Source organism: Phoca vitulina, unplaced genomic scaffold (genome assembly GCF_004348235.1).
Source record: "Phoca vitulina isolate PV1807 unplaced genomic scaffold, GSC_HSeal_1.0 scaffold50, whole genome shotgun sequence".
NCBI lineage: Eukaryota > Metazoa > Chordata > Mammalia > Carnivora > Phocidae > Phoca > Phoca vitulina.
Window position 1 is genome coordinate 442,556 of NW_022589753.1, and position 16,539 is coordinate 459,094.

Here is a 16,539-nt window from a genome sequence, read left to right on the forward strand (position 1 = left end):
CCCCCCGCACTGACCGCCGTCCCCCCGCACTGACTGCCATCCCCCCGCACCGACCGCACTGACCGCCCGTCCCCCCGCAGGTCCACAGCAAGGACAAGAAGTACGTGTGCAAGTTGTGCAGCCGCGTGTTCATGTCGGCCGCGAGCGTGGGCATCAAGCACGGCTCGCGGCGCCACGGCGTATGTGCCGACTGCGCGGGCCGAGGCGTGGCCGGGCCCCTGGACGGCGGTGGCACGGAGGGCTCCCCCGAGCTGTTCCCTGGCGATGGGCCCTACCTGGAAGACCCCGACGACCCGCGGGGGGAGGGCGAGGAGGAGCTGTGTGAGGACGAGGATGAGGTGGGCCTGGCCCACGAGGACGCGCTGCTGGCGGCCGAGAAGGAGGACGAGGACTCGCCGCGGGGACCCGGCAGCCCCCCGGGGGCGCCCGACAAGGACTTCTGGATCTCCTAGGCCGCGGGTTGGGGGCGGGGGCGGGGGCGGTGCCACCCCTCCAGTGCGCGCGCGTGCGTGTGTGCGGGCGTGTGTGTGTCCGTGTGCGTGTGTGCGCGCGTGCGCGTGCGTGTGCGTGTCCCTAGGGATCTGCTCTCGCCTGGGGCCCGGCCACGCTGAGCCCCCTTTGTTCTGCTCCTGCCCCAGACACACACACAGAAACCGGCCCCGCAGGCTCGGAAGCAGGCATGACCCCAGCAAGTAAGGGCTCCGGGACCGAACGGGATGTTGGGGGCACAGGATGGGTTTGAGCAGAGGGGGAGCACACGTTCCCTCGCGTCTGCGGGGACCAAGGGAGGGTTCCCAGCAGGTACGTGTAGATAGGGCATGCACCATGGCCCGATGGCCGGGTCAAGGTCGGGGCTGGGCGGGGTCATGAGCGTGGTCCCCGAGGCCACGGGTCCAAGGGGTGTTAAGGAAGGTGTTGCATACACCCGATGTCCAGTGCTGGAGTCTCCCCCGCCCCCTGCTCTGCTCCCCCTTTCTCAGCAGCCTGGTCACTGCCTGCGGCCACCACCGCAGCCTTCTGCCACTGCCGTGGCGGCCCGCGGAATCCAGGTCCAGTGTACAGAAAGCCCCGTGGCCCTCCTGCCTCTGGGCTCTGGTGCTTCACATACAACAGCTGCAGAAGCCCCTGCTGGGGCCGAGGACTCCCAGGTGCTATCATCCGGTGGAGGCCGCCAGGTGGGGACCGACGTGCCACGCTCCTCTGGTGCAGGGCTCAGCGCGCCCCGCTGCTGGCCACTCAGGGCCCTTTGGGGCGCCTGGGCTCTTCGTTCCGCGTGCACTTCCTTGGGGAGCCCGGGGGCGGCCTCGTCCCCTCGGCTCTGCCGTCCTTTCGTGCCCAGGCCCCTCCTGCTGGCCCCTCCTGGGGGCCCTTGCCTTGTTGCTGCTAACACTGGAGGTGGGGATCCTGACAGCCGTGCGCTGCTCACACCTCCCCGCGTGGGTAACCAAACTTTTTAAGTCGTCAGAGACATAGTTGAGGTAGTTACATAAAATTATTTTGTTTGGCATTATTTTTCTGACGTGACAAAACCTAGTGTCTTTCCTTCAGCTTGTCAGTCCTTCTGTTGTCTTTGTAGATGAGCTCACCGCCTCTTTGTGATTGGTTTTTTCTGAGTGAAAAGCAAGGGCCCCGCTGTGAGGACCCTGCCCTGGGCCGCAGGACCCGCCCTGGTCTGTCCCCTCCCCCGGTAAGGCTGTCGCGGACCACACTTCACTACTCAGACATTCCGTCGTGCGCCCGCACGGCTCAGGCGCAGGCAGGCCCGTCGGGCACGGGCTCCTCTGGGGGCAGTGTTTCTACGTTCTCTTTTTCCACGGACTGTAAGCTTCTACCAGGCTGGTCACCGTGTCACATCTATTCTTTTTAGGTGGAAAAAGAATCCCCCGAGCCCCTAACTTAGGTTCCGGGGGTGGCCTGGAGCTCGCCTCCCCGGCTGCCGCTGGGGTGCGGGGGGCCTCCCGGGCGGGTAGAGGGCGTGGCCAGAGCCGCCGGCCGCCCGCACTCCTGTCCTCCGAGGGGACGTGCGGAGCCCTCGCGGGCTGCCCTGCCGGCTCCTCCTGACACGGCGGGTGGGGCGTGGGGGACGAGGCCGGTGCAGGGGCTCTGGGACCCACTTCCCTTGCTGCCTTTCTTCAGTGAGGCCCCGGGCTGCACCCCTCACAGGGCCCTCAGAACTGTGTACCTCCCCGACTTTCTGACCCCTTTTCTAAACAGACCTACTTTCTTATAAATGTATTTGGAAACCAGGCCTTTGCTACCCACAGCGTCTCTGGGTTTTGTACTGGTCCCACCGCTCAGGCCGTCCTGCCCACACCTGGGCCGTCTCTGCCTCCGCACTCAGGACACCTCGCTCTTTCTGACCCGCTCGCTCCCTGCTCTGGACCACCCTTGCTGACCTTTCTGGGGGGTCGCTCTCAGTGCCACAGGGGCATTTTCTTCCTTAAAACCAATACTGTACTGGAAAACCGAGGGCCCCACTCCTGCCCACCAAGTTCGCAAGGCGTGTGCTGCGAGGCAGGCTCGCGGTCCGACGCAGTTTGCCGCCGTCGACGGAAATGAAGGCATCCCCTCTCAGGAGGCGTGGAGGGAAAAGACGTGTAATGAAGGGTTTTTTTACGTGACTGGTTTTTTTTTAAATCAATGTTTAAACTAATAAATATTTTTTTATGAAGAGGAAAAAAATGTGTAGATTACATTTCACGTTTTGTACTTTTTTGTTTGTGTCTGTCTGTATTTTGGTGTTTGCAACACCAAAGTGGAAAATGCAGTCCGTTGAGTGGTGAGTTCTTTGGGGTGGGGGGGGCAGGGAACCCGTATGACTTTTGTATCAAGCTCTGGATCCTGACCAGGTTGTATATTTGGACTCTGGGTTTTGGGAAACAGTCATAACACTGCCAGGACTGAATAGGGACCTCGACTCGAGAGACACGGCTACTCCTTCCAACTTTGCACATCTTCCTTTTTAAAAAAGAAACTGAGAAAAGGCAAAAACTGGAACTTTTTGCAATATGATGAAAGATAATCTTATTTTCGCTCATTCTGTGACATGTGCAACGCTTAAGAAAGCCATACTTACTGGTTGTTGTTATTTTTTAGATTCTATACTGTGTTTTGTGTGTGGCCCTTTCAGAACCACTTGCAGTGAGGGTGCTGTGTGTGTGCTTTTCTGAAATATTTATTTTTTCAACATGCTTTCAACCTGTCAACAAAAACAAAACAAACAAGGGCAGTGTTTGAAAATTGTTGGTTTTCTTTCCCTTGGGGATAATCTATATTATATCAACTTTATATTATCATAAACCTGTGTTTGTATTGGAGATGTGTTTAATATTTGGGAGAAGAGACTTCGGTGATCGGTTGGCAGAAAATCGCAGCTGTTGCAGCGTGTAGCCACAGGGCAGGTGGACGGCACCTTCCTGTCTGCCGGGGCGAGCTCTGGGCCTGCCTGGGGGTCTCCTTCCTGTGACGGGTTAGCTTCGACCTTCTTGCAAAGCTTCCACTTTCAATAAACTGGGAAATTGCTGCTCAAGCGGACGCCTCGTGAGTGTTTCACAGTGTCCCCTCCTCCCGTGTCAGGAAGTGAGCCCTCTGCGGTCTGTTGGCTGGCCTCCCTGGTCTGCCCACCCACCACCCCTGCCTCTGGCAGGGTCTCAGTTCCCCCCAAGAGGCAGACACGGCTTCTGGAAAAACCCCAAATCTTTAATTTTTCTCCTTGCCTGGCGCGGCCCAGACTCGAGACACCTGAGCTTCGCAAACAAGATACAAACGTCAGCGCCCGGGGCCCTCGAACCATCGGGTTAAGTGCGGGCAGGGGAGGCCCCTCCCTGACACCCCTCAAAGTGCATCACAGACCGGCCCCCGTGTGGCCCTGAAGTTGGCCCATCAGCACCCTGACCAGTCCATGGGCTGACAGGCAGGGAGGGCGGCCACCCCCGGGGACCCCGGGCCAAGGGGACAGCCGTGAGGTTCGGCTTTAGTGCAAAAGGCTGGTTTCTTCAGAGGCACTTTGAGTGGTGGGACCCCCCCCCAAACCTCTGGGGGTCCAGGGTCACCAAACTTCCCCCACCATTAAAAAGCAGACCCTGCCGCAGGAGTGCCCGGCTGGGGGCTGGGGTAGCTTATTTTCTCCTCGGCAGAGTCCTGGGGAGCGGGGCAGCAGCTTGGGGTGGGCGCGGGCGCGCATGCTCAGTCCAGGAAGCGCTGGCACGCCTTCTTCCAGCGGCAGGCTGTGCACCACAGGTCCCGGTGCTCCATGCCGTACACCTTCCGGCACTTCTTGGCGTCACCCCGGGGCTTCCTGGGGGGACGCAGAGGAGACGCGGGCTCATGCTAGGCCGGGACCCTCCCTGCCGGACACCTGCCCCGGCCCCTCAACACGCACGCACCTTGGGTTGGCACCAAGCTTGGAGGGCAGGGTTGGCACACAGGTCCTGATGGCGGGGGGCCGTGGCTCCAGGCGGATGGGGGCCAGGCAGCCCTGAGAGGAGACACAGCTGTGTCCTCTCCCCCGTCCCGAGCACCCCGAGACTCACCCCGAGCTGCTGCCTGTGGCCTCACCCACCTGGTAGGTGTCGTCACCGCGGCACCCCGCAGGGGGTGCCCCAGAGCTCAGCACGGGGACTGGGGGCAGGGCCAGCGGCCGCAGCAGGCTGGACAGGGTCGGGGGCTCTGGCAGCTCCAGGCGGGGGAAGGCGGGTGGCGCGGAGGCTGTGGGGGACACTGGGGACAGGCTGGACAGCCCGTCTGTCAGCACATCCATGCCAACGTCCAGCTCTGTGTAGTAGAAGTCCTCCTCCCCGTCGCTCTGCTCTGGCTCTGCCTGCCGCCTGCGGGGGACACGGTGGGTGGGAGCTGAAGCCTTGGCCCCCCTGGCTTGCCCCACCCCCCCCGCCAGCCCCACCGCACCCCAGGTGCACCAGGCGGATGTGTCTCTGCATCCCGGAGGCCGTGCTCAGCACCTTCCCACACCGCTTCCACAGACACTGGAACAGGACCTGCACTGAGCTCTGGGTGACAAGGGCTGGTGGTCAGGCATGGCCGCCGCGTCCACCCCGCCCTGAGGGCTGCCTCAGGCTCACCTTCCTCTTCCTTGGGGCAGGTTCCCCAAATAGGAAATGGGCTGCCTCAGAGGGCAGTGGGGGTGACGGGGTAGATGGAGAGGACTGGTCGCTGGCCAGGTCCCAGCCCCAGTCTCCGCTGCAGCTGCCCAGTGGCCGCACCAGGGCCTCCTTCCAGGGCTCCAAGCCAGGCTCTGTGGGGACACACCGCCAGCCGTGTTAGGGCTTCCGTCGGGCTCGGGCTGCTCTTCAGAGGCTGCCGCTGCAAGCCCCTTAACTCTGCGCCTCCGCCCGTTCTCCTGGTCACAGGTGAGCCACGTCTTTTGGAGGAAGCAGTGGCCGGGAGGACTAGCCTCCTCAACACAGGGACATCCTGTGTGGGGAGACGCCTGGCCAGCCAGGGGGAAATGCACAGGTCACAGGCCCGCAGACTGGGACACACTGAGAGGCACTGGGGGTCCTGATGTCTGTCTCAGGCCTCAAGAGGTCTATTTAGAAGGTGGTGTTCCAGGCAAAGGGGTTCTGCTTGCCCCAAGGGGTGGGCAACCACAGGGTCCCGGAGACCCCAGGCCAGGTGTCTCAGTCTCACCTGGGCTACAGGCTGCAGCTGGGGCCCCCAGCAGGAGGGGGCTGGTGGACAGACTTGTGAGGGCAGCCGCAGCCATGACCTCATCCAGTCGGGATTTTTCTGGGGGGGCTCTGGAAGAGATGTGGGTGGCGTCCAGCAAGTACTCCAAGCTCCTCCCCTAGCCCAGCACACGTGCAGGCCTGGGCACTGTGTGTGTGTGTGTGCGTGTGTGTGTGTGTGTGTGTGTGTGTTTGTGTGGCCCGGCTCCCTCCCTCCAGGCACTGGGCTGGAGGCCCGTCTCCACCCCCAGCTCGGATTACAGAGACCAAATCTCCAGGAACCACCAGACACAGGGCCCAGGCTGGGGTCTCCCTGAAGCCTGAGTTCTCTGCAGCCTGGGCTTTGTTCCACGGTGGCTCCTTCAGGCCCAGGCGCTGGACAGGGGTCTGAGGCCCCACCCCCAGGCCGGGCCAGGCGAGGCCAGGCCGGGCCCAGCCCTCCCCCCAATCACACAGTAACCAGGGTTGTGCAACAGCAGCTGCGGCCGCGCCAGGCCTGGGAGGGAGGGACCAGCCAGCAGCAGCCAGGGGAGACAAGCTGGGTCCCCAGGCCCCAGCAGGCCAGGCCACAGCCCGCCTCTACCTGAGAAGCCAGCTTTGGGTGTGGGGCACCCAGGAGGGTTTTAGGCAGGGCTAGGAGATGGCCGTCAGAAGCCCTGGGATTCCTGGACCGTCAACCTCACGTCAGCGGGCAGCCTCTACGGCACAGAGACTGACAGGGGCCCCCTCCCAGCTCTGCGCTCTGGCCCCCAGAGCTTGGGGGGCGCACGGGGCACGACACACTGGTAATTTCTGCTCCACTCCTCCAGCGCTGGAGAGCTGGGGAGGGGGACAGAAACCCCAGGTCGGGGCCCTGACCTGCCCTCCACCAAGACCCCTCCGCGCTCCGTGGGGTGGGGCTCGAGAAGGCACGTGCCCGCGCCCCACCCACCACCCCTGCGCACACCAGCGCACGTGTGCGCACGCCCACCTCGGCCTGGCGCGATAGACCCTGGCTCACCTCTGCCCTGGCACCGGGATGTGCGCCGACGGCTTCGGGGGCCCCACCGCCGCCCCCGCCCACGTCCCCGGGACCCCTAGGTTGGCGGCTCGCGGCTCCGGCTCCCGAGGCAGCACGAACTCCAAGCCCGCAAAGCCGCCGCCCACGGCAGGGCCCTGCGGAAGGGGCAGGCTCAGCGCAGGCGGCGGCACGGGGGTTCCCAGCCCCCACCGCGGATCCGCTCCGCACCCGCCCCCCAAACCGGCTGCGGCCGGTGGGGACGGCGCAGCCCCGCCCCCGGCCCCGCCCCCGGCCCGGCGCGGCGGGAAGCGCTCCCGGGCCGCCCGGCCCGGCACTGCCAGGCCCGCGGACACGCGCGGACCGCCACGGCCGCCCCGCCCCCCGGGGCCCAAAGTTTGTGCAGCCCCGACGCCATCTTTGCAGCGAGGGAGTTTGGTCGGCGCCCCGCCCCCCGGCGCCCGGTACCTGCGGCGGCGCGGGCACCGATACGGGCGCGGCCGCGGGGTCCCGGCCAGCGGCACGGGGCGGGGGACGCCCGCAGCCCGGAACGGGCAGCGGAGGGCGCTCGGCCTCCATGGCCAGCCGGCCGGCCGGGTGCCGAGGCTGCAGCGGCGAGGGCGGACGCTCGGGACACGGCCCCCCAGGCCGGGCCGGGCCGGGCTGGCCGGGCCGCCGACCCCTGCCCTCGATCGGCCGCCGCCCGCGCCGCGCGGCCGGGAGGCTGCCGGCCGGCCACGCCCCCTTCGCGCGGCTCGCGCGCCCCGCCTCGCGGCCCCGCCCCTGGCGCACGCCCATTGGCTCGCGCGCTGTATCAACATTCCGAGGTGGACCGCGGCCCGGGCCAGCCGCGCTCCCATTGGCTTGCGCTCCGAGGCCCGGCCCCCGAGCCGGCCGCAGCCGCGCGGCCTGGGGAAAGGGCCCCGCTCGCGGCACCGCCGGTTCCTGTCGGTCCCTCGCCCCTGCGGAGCCCGGGGTGCCCGTGTGCCCCCGCCGCCGGGGAGGGCCGGCTTACTCGCGGGTGTGCCTGCGCGCAGAGCTGCCAGATCCGGGGAAGGGGTCGCGTCTCCTTGGCGGGCTTCCCGGGAGCAGGTTATTCTTTAACGCACGACTGCCCACCTACCCCGTACCTTATGTAACACCAGGGGCTGGGCGGCGGAGCCCTCCCTCAGTGTTCAGGGTCCAAGTCCCACCCTGGGGCGGTCAGCTCGCGGGCCGGCTGCAACACGTGCTAAGACTGACTTGGCCTGGGGACCACCACCCCTAGAGCTAGCTTCCCTTCCCCACACTGTCTTCTGAAACTGACCAGCTGCGCACAGCTTCAGGCGGCAGGGCCCAGACACCCCAGGCAGGAGTGCCCTTCAGACAATCCCTGCCAACCTTCCCAGGCCTTCAAGAAAAGTAGGCTGTGAGGCACGGCTGTATTCATCCTCCCTGCGCTGGGGATTTATTAAGACCTTGGGAGAGGCTAAGAGGCCAGGGCAGCCAGGACCCCCAGGGACCTCAAAGGCTGGAAGCCTTGGGATCTGGACTTTGTGCTGCCAACTTCGGGGGGCGGGGATAGGGAATGGGGGTTGGGCAGTACTCTGGAAGAAGGAACGCTATACTTGGTTGTTCAAGGCAGATGGGGAGTTGGAGACCCCTCCCTAGGTTGAGGCTGGGGAAGCCTGCATAGGTGCACTCATGCTAACAGCTAGAGCAGGAGGGCTCCAGGTGCTGCGGGGGGCGGGCATCTCCTGGATACTCTCATACACATTTTCCAGGAGGCCATCATCCTTGCCCAGGCCCCTGAGTGGGAGGGTCTCGTAGGACTGGTCACTTCCCAGAGGCGGAATTACTCCCCTGCCCTTCCGGTCCAGCTGGTCTGTGGCAGGTCCTGGGTCCCTCTTTTTAGGCTTCCTGACTCTGGAGTACAGGATGTCCACCTGGGAGAGAGGAAGCCAACCCAAGGAGGGGTCAGCACCATATACTCCTTCAAGGACCTGCACAGCCCTACCCGCCCTACCCCATCCACTCCAATTTACCTGAACAGCTGGGGTCAGCTTGGCCTTCCCCTGCCCCAGGCTTTGGGGGCCCTGATCTGTTTCCTTGAGCTTCTGGATACAAGCATACTCAGCCACCTCAGGTCTGGCCTCAGGCCCAGGCCTGGCACAGCTGCTGGTTAGCCGTGCCCCTGCCCACACCACAGGGCTGGCTGCCAGGCTGGCCCTGGGGATTGCAGCCAGCCCCACATTGGAATAGGTGGCCTCGGGGCAGATGGAGGGTGAGGCGGCAGCAGGCATTGCCTGGGGCAGTTCCCGGTGTGAGAAGGCTGCCATAGGCCTGCTGGGGCCTCTGGACACCTCCAGCCATTGTGGGTGCAGGATATCCATGCTGGCAGGCCGTGGAGCTAGGGGTCAAGACAGAGGTTACTGGGGCAGGGGGGCAGGGAACCGATGCGGGGGAGCCGCGGAGCTGCTCCAGGGTGCAAGCCCCGCCCACCCCCGGTCCCGCCCCTCCCGGCTGGGCTCACCTCTGCAGCCACCAGGGCCCTGATGCAGCTCGTGCAGTCTGGTGTCCGACTTGCTGAGGGTGCAGAAGTGGTGTCGTCTCAGCAGTGACTGGGGGCAAGGAAGGCTGGTGGGTCCTGTGCTGGCCCCGCCCTGGCCCCCGGGACAGCCTGGCACTCACCGCTTCCGCTGGCATCACACCGCCCTGGGGCCTGGCCCGCTGCCTCTGCACCCGCTTCCTGGGGGCAAGAGTCTCATCAGGCCAGGGAGGCAGAGATGGGGGGCTGAGGTGCCAGGCTCCGGTGCAAGGCCCAGTAGGGAGGCTCACGCACAGAGCCAAACCTGCTTGGAGCCATGCCCCACACCAAACCCAGGTCAGGGATGACATACCTGTGGCAGGCCGTGCACAGTGTCCACAGCCAGAGGGACAGGGCAAGGCACCCGAGGACCCAGAGGGCAGGAGGGGCTGAGGGCACCTGTGGCCCCATCCTGCGAAGCCGCAGGTAGGCCTGGGGGCAAGAAGACAGGGTGCTGGAGGCGGAGAGGCTGGGCACCTAGCTGGCAGCCCCCCTGCTGCACCTCACGCTGCTGCGCAGTCTCCTCCCCCTGGGGCGCGCTGACTCAGCACACAGGAAACCCCAAGCTCCACAGCCCCTCCTTCCTACAGAAGCATGGAGTCCAGGCCCTAGCAGCTACCTTCCCACCTCTGAAGGGGGGCTCCTCGTGACACGGAAGGAGGTGTGCTCTGCTTGGCCCCATGGGTACCTGAGTGGGCGAGGATGACCCAAACGGTAGCTGAGCATGGCCGGTGAGGAGGGGCAGGGGAGTTGTGAGCAGGCCAAGGGCCTGCTGTGGGCACCGTAGCCTGAACTTGGGACCTAGGGAGGTCCTGAGGTCACACCCTAGGCCCTCTAAGGCACAGGCCACTGTCTCAGATGGTGCGCCCCTAGCCATCCACTGCTGAGCTTTGTCCCCCGAGGGGCTGGATAGGCAGGGGAGGGGTCAGCAGGCAGGGAGAGGTTGCTTTGTCCCATGACTGCCCCCACCCCACTTCTCCCTGGCTCTCCACCCCTCCCCTCCAACTGTCCCTGCCATCGAATCATGGTCTTCTTCCTGGGATCTTAGCAGAGCTGCTGGGGTGGGGTCTCTAGAGACGGGGGCCAGTCTGCCCAGACCCAGGGGGAGTGGGCTTAGCTCGTAAGAGGGTCTGGGATGGCTAACCTGGTCCTCCCAGACCCCAACCCTCAGCTGCTCCCAGGAGGGCACCAAGGGGTCTGGGGACCTGACCAGGGTGGAAGCCAGAACAGGCACTTACCAAGGCCTGCGCGTGGCGGCCCCTCCTCAGCCCCGTGTGGAGCAGGCCCGGCGGCCTGGGCACCCCGCGAAGTGCCTCTGTACAGCCCTCAGCCGCGCTCCCCGCCTCACTTCCTGCCTGTGCATCTCCCTACATCTCCCCAAGCAGCCACTCAACGCTCTGCAGCCATCGCTCCTGCCGCAGCCCCCGTGGGGGGTCTAGACATCACTTGGCAGGTGTATGCAGCACGCCAGCGCTGCTCCCAGAGCCTGACTCGTGGTCTCCGCCCCCCGTGAGGTGGGCACGCACCGGTGAGGAGACAGGCACAGCACGGGAGCTGGGCGGTCTCGTGGCCGCTGAATCCTGGGGCTGAACCCAGGCTCTCAGACTTCCAAACCCACCCCACCAGGTCCTCCTGCCTCATTCATGGTGCTTCCCGAGGACGCATCTGGCCACGACCTCCTCCCCCTGCCGTAGCATCAAGTCCCACACACTTGGGGGGGGTCAGGCAACGTGGGGGAGGGGCTGCTGGCAGAGCCCCACCCAAGAGAGCAAGGAGAATGCCAGCCTTTGGGCCCTCCGCCTCTGGGCAGGGGGCAGCGCCTCACTCAGGGCCCCTCCAGCCTGGCCCCATGGCCCTGTGCAGAGACCCCTCTGCCCCCAAAGACCCCACAAGCCAGCTGAGCCTTCACTGAAAGACACAACACGATCACTTTAATGTCTTTGCGAAGGAGACCCCCTAAGACACTGGCAGGGGGGCTCAACGGGCAAGTTAAGTGTCCAGACGTGACCCCTGCAGCCCCATCTCCATTCAGCAGTGTCCACATGCCCTGGGCCAGGGAGAAGGCTGGCCATGGGCCTAGGCTGGGAGCAGGGGCCCCTCTTCCAGTAGCATCTAGTTGCTGGGTGACAGCTAGTCTTCCAGAGGGCAGCCAGGAGCTGGGGGCCCTGAGCTCTGTCCACTGCGTGCACAGGGGCTCTAGAACTCAGTCATCTTCTTGTGGGTGTCTGCTTTCCTCTGCTCGCGCTGCAGGCCTGCCTCCTGGGCCTGGAGCTGCCCCAGCTCCCGCTGGGCTCCCATCAGCCTCTGCTGCAGCTGGGCTGCCGTCACACTGTGCCTAGACAGGAGCCTGCCGTTCAGCATGGGCTGCTGGGCCACCGGCACGAAGCCCCCACAGTGCTGTGGCCACTGCCCATCCTCCTCCAGGCATCAGACCCTCCTCAGACAGCCACCACCCTCGGTCAGAGCAATCTCCCGCGTGGGAACCGTGGGCTGAAGGCACTCCCACCCTGGGGTACACCCTCTGCCCTGGGTTCGGCCCCACACGTACCGGCCGGTGTTTCGGGCGAGGGCCTTCTGGATGCCCTGGATGTCCCGCTGGGTTTGCTCGATCTTCTTCTCAGTCTGGAAGAGCTGCAGGCTCAGGGCCCGCTTGGCACTCTTGCTGGCATGGTATATTTCCTTGCCGCTCCTCCTCCCTGGGGGGGCCCCCTTAGCCTCCAGGGCCCCAGGGGCCCGGCACTGCAGCTTTTCGTTCAGAAAGTCAAACACACTACGAGGGGGAGGACGCCCACCCCCGCTCCCCCGGCATCTCGGGGGCCTCCGGGTTCCAGGCATGCTGCCCTTGGTCCTCTCCTGCAGGATCTCTGCGCACTGGTCCAGCGACTTCCCTCGAGGAAGCACCACAGCATGGATGGGCTCCACCCGGCCCTCTGCATGTCGGCCCAAACCTGGGGGCACACAGGACTAGCGCTGTTGCTGCTGGACCTGAGCGGGGCTGTAGCCGCCCCCTCCCCTCCCCAGGGCAGCACACACTCACCCTTGCCAAACTCGTAGCCCATCTTGGCCAGGAGTCTGGAGCCAATGCCCCGTGTGTGCACCTCCCAGCCAGCAAAAGCGGAGCTGCAGGTCCCGTGGTCGGCAGCACCGGGTTCCACCACTGCAGGAAACAGGGCAGTGGCTCGGCCCCACTGGACATGGAGCACCCTGGGCTCCAGCCCATGTTAGCCCAAGAGCTCAGCTCTGGCCCAGGGCTGTGATGCCTGGCACCTCAGGCTCTCCATCGATTGCTCAGACCTGTCGTTGGCACGTGACTCTTAAGGCCGAGCACTGGCAGAGTGGGGCAGAGTCTGCTGCATCCCTCCCCACACCTCAGCGCCACCCCCCAGGTCACATGGCAGCCCCTTCCCCCTGGAGCCCTCCCCTGACCCACCTTCTCAGGCGGTGAGCTCCCCTCCTCCCCTGGTAGAAGGTCACCACCGACTTCATGGCTCAGTCCTCCCCGCCGCCCCCGTGGACACAGGAGTTCAGAAACTACCAACTCACAGAACAGATTCCACAGGAATATCTCCTCTCCACATCCTAACTGACCCCTCGGGAGGGCTGGACACCTCCAGCTATTCCTGAAACTCTCCTGTCCCTGGCTGTCCGGACCCAGCCTCCCCTCTATCCACCAGACACCCGGCCCACGGGGAGACCACTGGAAGGAGCTGCTCCTGCCTGCACTCCACGCCCCACCGGCCCCGTCTTACACGCCGACTTGCGTGTCAGCCCTGCCTCGGCACACACTGCTTCGGCGTGCACGGTGTGGAGTTGTAACCCTCACGTGTGCTCCCTGAAGACAAGGGCCAGGTCTCTGCCTCTGTGGGTCTCAGGACCTGCCCCCCAGCCTGCACACGCTCTCTCATCTCCCCCACCTGCTCAGGCATGAGCGCCCCCTCTGCTGAGCACAGCCCACCTCCCTGCAGCCACACTGTCCAACGGGTTCGACGGTCACAGGCCCTGCCAGCCGGAAGCCTCGCAGGTCGACTGCTGCCAATGCTTCCCCTTCCTGGCTTCTGGGACCCTGACCTGCTGCCGTACCTCTGGCATAGCTTGGGTCATCCGCGTCGCCACTGTCGGAGTCCGAGGACCCTGCGGGGTCCGTGCGCAGTGGGGGCAGGATGCCGTCCCCCTCCACCACGGCCTCCTTCAGCAGCAGTGAGTCAAACCTGACTGTGTAGTACCCGTTATCCACATCTGGAGGCAGGGGACAAAAAGACAGGCCAGGTCAATGGCCTCAACAGGTGGTAGGAACCACACTGAGTGTTGGAAGGAAGGTGGGACCGAGGTTGAGGGTGGCCTCGCTCCACCTGGGCATGCAACGGGGCTCTCCAGTAAGAGCCCTGTCTGAGAGGCCTGTGGGCAGCCTCACCGGTTATCCGAGCCGGGTACCAGAGGCCGTCCTGCTGCTTGGCCAGACATGCAGAGCCGGCCTGGAGGGAGCTCAGGTCTGGGTCCTGGAAGGGGCGCAGCTCGTCCACAGAGACCACCTGCCCATGGGAGAACCTGCCAAGACAACCACAGGGGACAGGGGCTCAGACACAGCGCACTAGGGGCAAGTGAACCCAGGAGAACCAGGTCCACCTGCCTGGGCACTGCCGTGAAGGGAGGGAGAGACGGGAAACAAACGGACACACACACACGCGCAAGCACGCGTGTCCACACATACAGTCCCGCACACAGACACAGGCAGGTGTATGCAAGACGCGCACTCTCTCCTTTGCAGGATGGATCTGGCCACCCTGAGGACAAGATGCTTTGCACTACTCTCCAGCTTTCTGGGCTAGAGTAACGACGTGGTGGGCAGACACCCGTGGGACTAAAGCTCCCCATCGCCTCTCCACCAGACAGGAGGCCCTGACACTAACAGATAATCAAGGCAGGTGTGTGTGTGTGTGTGTGTGCGCTCACAGGACTGAGTCCTTCCCAAACCAAGTGGGAGAACACAGTTGTAACAGTGATGTCCTGACCTTTAGATTTCAGTGAACCAGTGAGATTAAAACCAAAACTGAGAGAGGGAGAGGAGGGGGGATGAAGGCGGCGAAGAAAGAGGAAGAAATGTGGGGACAAAGGACTACAAGCTTCAACTCTGCCAAATAAAGGCATGAAAGACTAACCACATATCCACTCTACTGTGCCAGCATTTCAAAGAGAAAACTGTTTTAACCCTACAAGAGCAATCAAGGACTTGCATTCACCCCGCGACGCAGAGATAATGCGGCCGTGGCAAGTCCTTCCAGGCGGAAATTGGTGGTGGCACAGGGGATGGAAAAGACAGGGTTCCACCCTCTCACAGGTGGACAAAGATGGCCTCAGACACCTCCCCTGGCAAGATTCCGGGCAGTTCCTTCTGCTACCTGTCCTCAGGCCCTCAGGACACTGCCAATGACCGAGCAGCACCAGCATCTGCAAGACTGGGCCCCAGACGCACTGCAGTGGTGACTCTGCTTGAAGATCCTTGTTCAACCAAGGAGCAACACAATGTGTTCAAAAGGGGAGACCAACACCCAGGACTGAGTTCAGCCAAATACCCACTTCAACACTCCCACAGACGCACGCCTCCACAGACATGCATGCCCGCACGTGCCCCCACAGACACCCCCAGACATGTACCCCCCAGACATGCGTGCCCCTGCACACACACATCCCCTCACACCTGCCCCCACAGACACGTGCACCCACACACACCCCCAGACATGCGCCCCCAGACATGCACCCCCAGACACATGTGCCCCCACAAGCCCCCCCAGACATACCCCACAGACAAGCACACCCCAGACACATGCCCCCCCACGCCCCAACACACACACCCCAGACACGCACACGCACCCTCAGACACATGCACCCCCACAGACATATGCCCCCACAGACACCACCAATTAAAATTTCTCTGCAGGAATCTTCAGTGATAACAGAAGCCTGAAAATTTGGTATACTCCTTAACCTGGGAAAGCATGTCTAAGAAATGATTCTAGAAAAATAATAATGAAAGTATGCAAAGATTTGGCTCAAAAGATGTTAACCAAATACCAAAAGACTTGGAAATAACCTAAATTTCTAACCATGGGGTGTAGTTAATGGCATATCCATAAAATGAATTTAAAACTAAGACAATGGGCAAATTGATCAATGGAATGAAAAAGAGCACCTGGGAAGAGCACCATGCACACAAAAAACTTCCTATGTGACAGAGGAAATACTACAAACAAGTGAGGAAAGGACAGACTACTGGTTTCATAAGGAAAAGATTAGAAACTGGTTTCCTGTGTTAAAAACCCCAACTCAATCACCTACCGCACAACATTCACAGAAATGCATTCCAGAATACACAAATCTTGAACCTCAAAACAAGTATTTAGAACTATAAAGAAGGTTCTGAGTTAGAGCTGTGGCCAAGTATAGAAAAACAAGGCTAAAACTGAGCAAAGTGGTCCAAACTCACAGCTTCAGAACTCTGGAAATGGAACGAAACAGACAACATGTTGGTTAGTCATTATTTTTGAAAAAGTGCCCAACTTTGGGACAGAACGGGAGGTGGGAACGTCTGCAGCCCTCACAGTGGGGGAAGCTTCCTGTACGGCAGGAAGTGAGACCCAGGGCCCTGGTGGCTTGTGGGCCCAGCTGGAGTGGGCCCTGCTGTTAACAGGGGGTATTTAGCAAGTACCTAACAGGTACTTCAGGACCAGAAAATTAAACGACCACGTAAGAGCTCCACCCTCCAAACACCCCTGCTTCTCCAGGAAACATTGTGCATGCATCGGGAGCTCCAAGAGATGCCAGGGTCAAGTGAAAGTCAAGAGAGATGGGGGGCTGGCTGAACTTGGAATGTGCCCCCCAACCCACAAAGATTGATTGACCGATGGGGAGAAGACTTTTGGGAAAGACTGTTTGAGAATAACCTCTGCCTAAATCATTGGCTGGCCGCTAAGCCATACAGACACAGAAGTGACTCCTAAAAAGCCAGGCTAAAAAGTAAATATGAATTTAGGGGCGCCTGGGTGGCTCAGTCGTTAGGCGTCTGCCTTCGGCTCAGGTCATGATCTCAGGATCCTGGGATCGAGCCCCGCATCAGGCTCCCTGCTCAGCGGGAAGCCTGCTTCTCCCTCTCCTACTCCCCCTGCTTATGTTCCCTCTATCGCTGTGTCTCTCTCTGTCAAATAAAAAAAAAAAAAAAAAAAACTTAAAAAAAAAAAAATAAAAAGTAAATATGAATTTTTTTTTTTTTTTTTAAAGACTTTATTTATTTATTTGAG

General features: G+C 62.4%; 4 protein-coding genes across 5 annotated transcripts in view; 1 reads left to right on the plus strand and 3 right to left on the minus strand.

The window, feature by feature from the left end:
• The window catches only part of ZBTB46 (zinc finger and BTB domain containing 46), a 61,274-nt gene extending 60,774 nt beyond the window's left edge, over nucleotides 1–500 (plus strand). The window contains exon 5 of the mRNA XM_032387618.1: nucleotides 81–500. Within this exon, the coding sequence (XP_032243509.1) occupies nucleotides 81–452 (372 nt within the window). The 3' untranslated portion in view covers nucleotides 453–500. The remainder of the gene's footprint in view (nucleotides 1–80) is intronic.
• A 3,189-nt stretch (nucleotides 501–3,689) lies between these two features.
• On the minus strand, nucleotides 3,690–7,541 carry SLC2A4RG (SLC2A4 regulator). Its single transcript, XM_032387564.1, has 7 exons — nucleotides 6,685–7,541; nucleotides 5,647–5,756; nucleotides 5,079–5,251; nucleotides 4,906–5,006; nucleotides 4,562–4,826; nucleotides 4,386–4,477; nucleotides 3,690–4,297 (listed from the first exon to the last, which is right to left on the minus strand). Exons 1-7 carry the CDS (start codon nucleotides 7,539–7,541, stop codon nucleotides 4,186–4,188), a joined length of 1,710 nt encoding a protein of 569 aa, XP_032243455.1. The 3' UTR covers nucleotides 3,690–4,185.
• Nucleotides 7,542–7,975: 434 nt separating this feature from the next.
• LIME1 (Lck interacting transmembrane adaptor 1) lies at nucleotides 7,976–10,892 on the minus strand. Its single transcript, XM_032387565.1, has 7 exons — nucleotides 10,866–10,892; nucleotides 10,486–10,540; nucleotides 9,561–9,679; nucleotides 9,352–9,405; nucleotides 9,194–9,281; nucleotides 8,706–9,070; nucleotides 7,976–8,606 (listed from the first exon to the last, which is right to left on the minus strand). The coding sequence occupies exons 1-7, from the start codon at nucleotides 10,890–10,892 to the stop codon at nucleotides 8,328–8,330; spliced, it is 987 nt and encodes a 328-aa protein (XP_032243456.1). The 3' UTR covers nucleotides 7,976–8,327.
• The window catches only part of ZGPAT (zinc finger CCCH-type and G-patch domain containing), a 14,296-nt gene continuing 7,501 nt past the window's right edge, over nucleotides 9,745–16,539 (minus strand). For both annotated transcript variants that reach the window (XM_032387700.1, XM_032387701.1), the window contains exons 3-7: nucleotides 13,659–13,792; nucleotides 13,328–13,483; nucleotides 12,285–12,404; nucleotides 11,796–12,195; nucleotides 9,745–11,582 (exon numbers count right to left, since the gene is read on the minus strand). In XM_032387700.1, coding sequence (XP_032243591.1) covers nucleotides 11,444–11,582; nucleotides 11,796–12,195; nucleotides 12,285–12,404; nucleotides 13,328–13,483; nucleotides 13,659–13,792 — 949 coding nt within the window. In that variant the 3' untranslated portion in view covers nucleotides 9,745–11,443. The remainder of the gene's footprint in view (nucleotides 11,583–11,795; nucleotides 12,196–12,284; nucleotides 12,405–13,327; nucleotides 13,484–13,658; nucleotides 13,793–16,539) is intronic.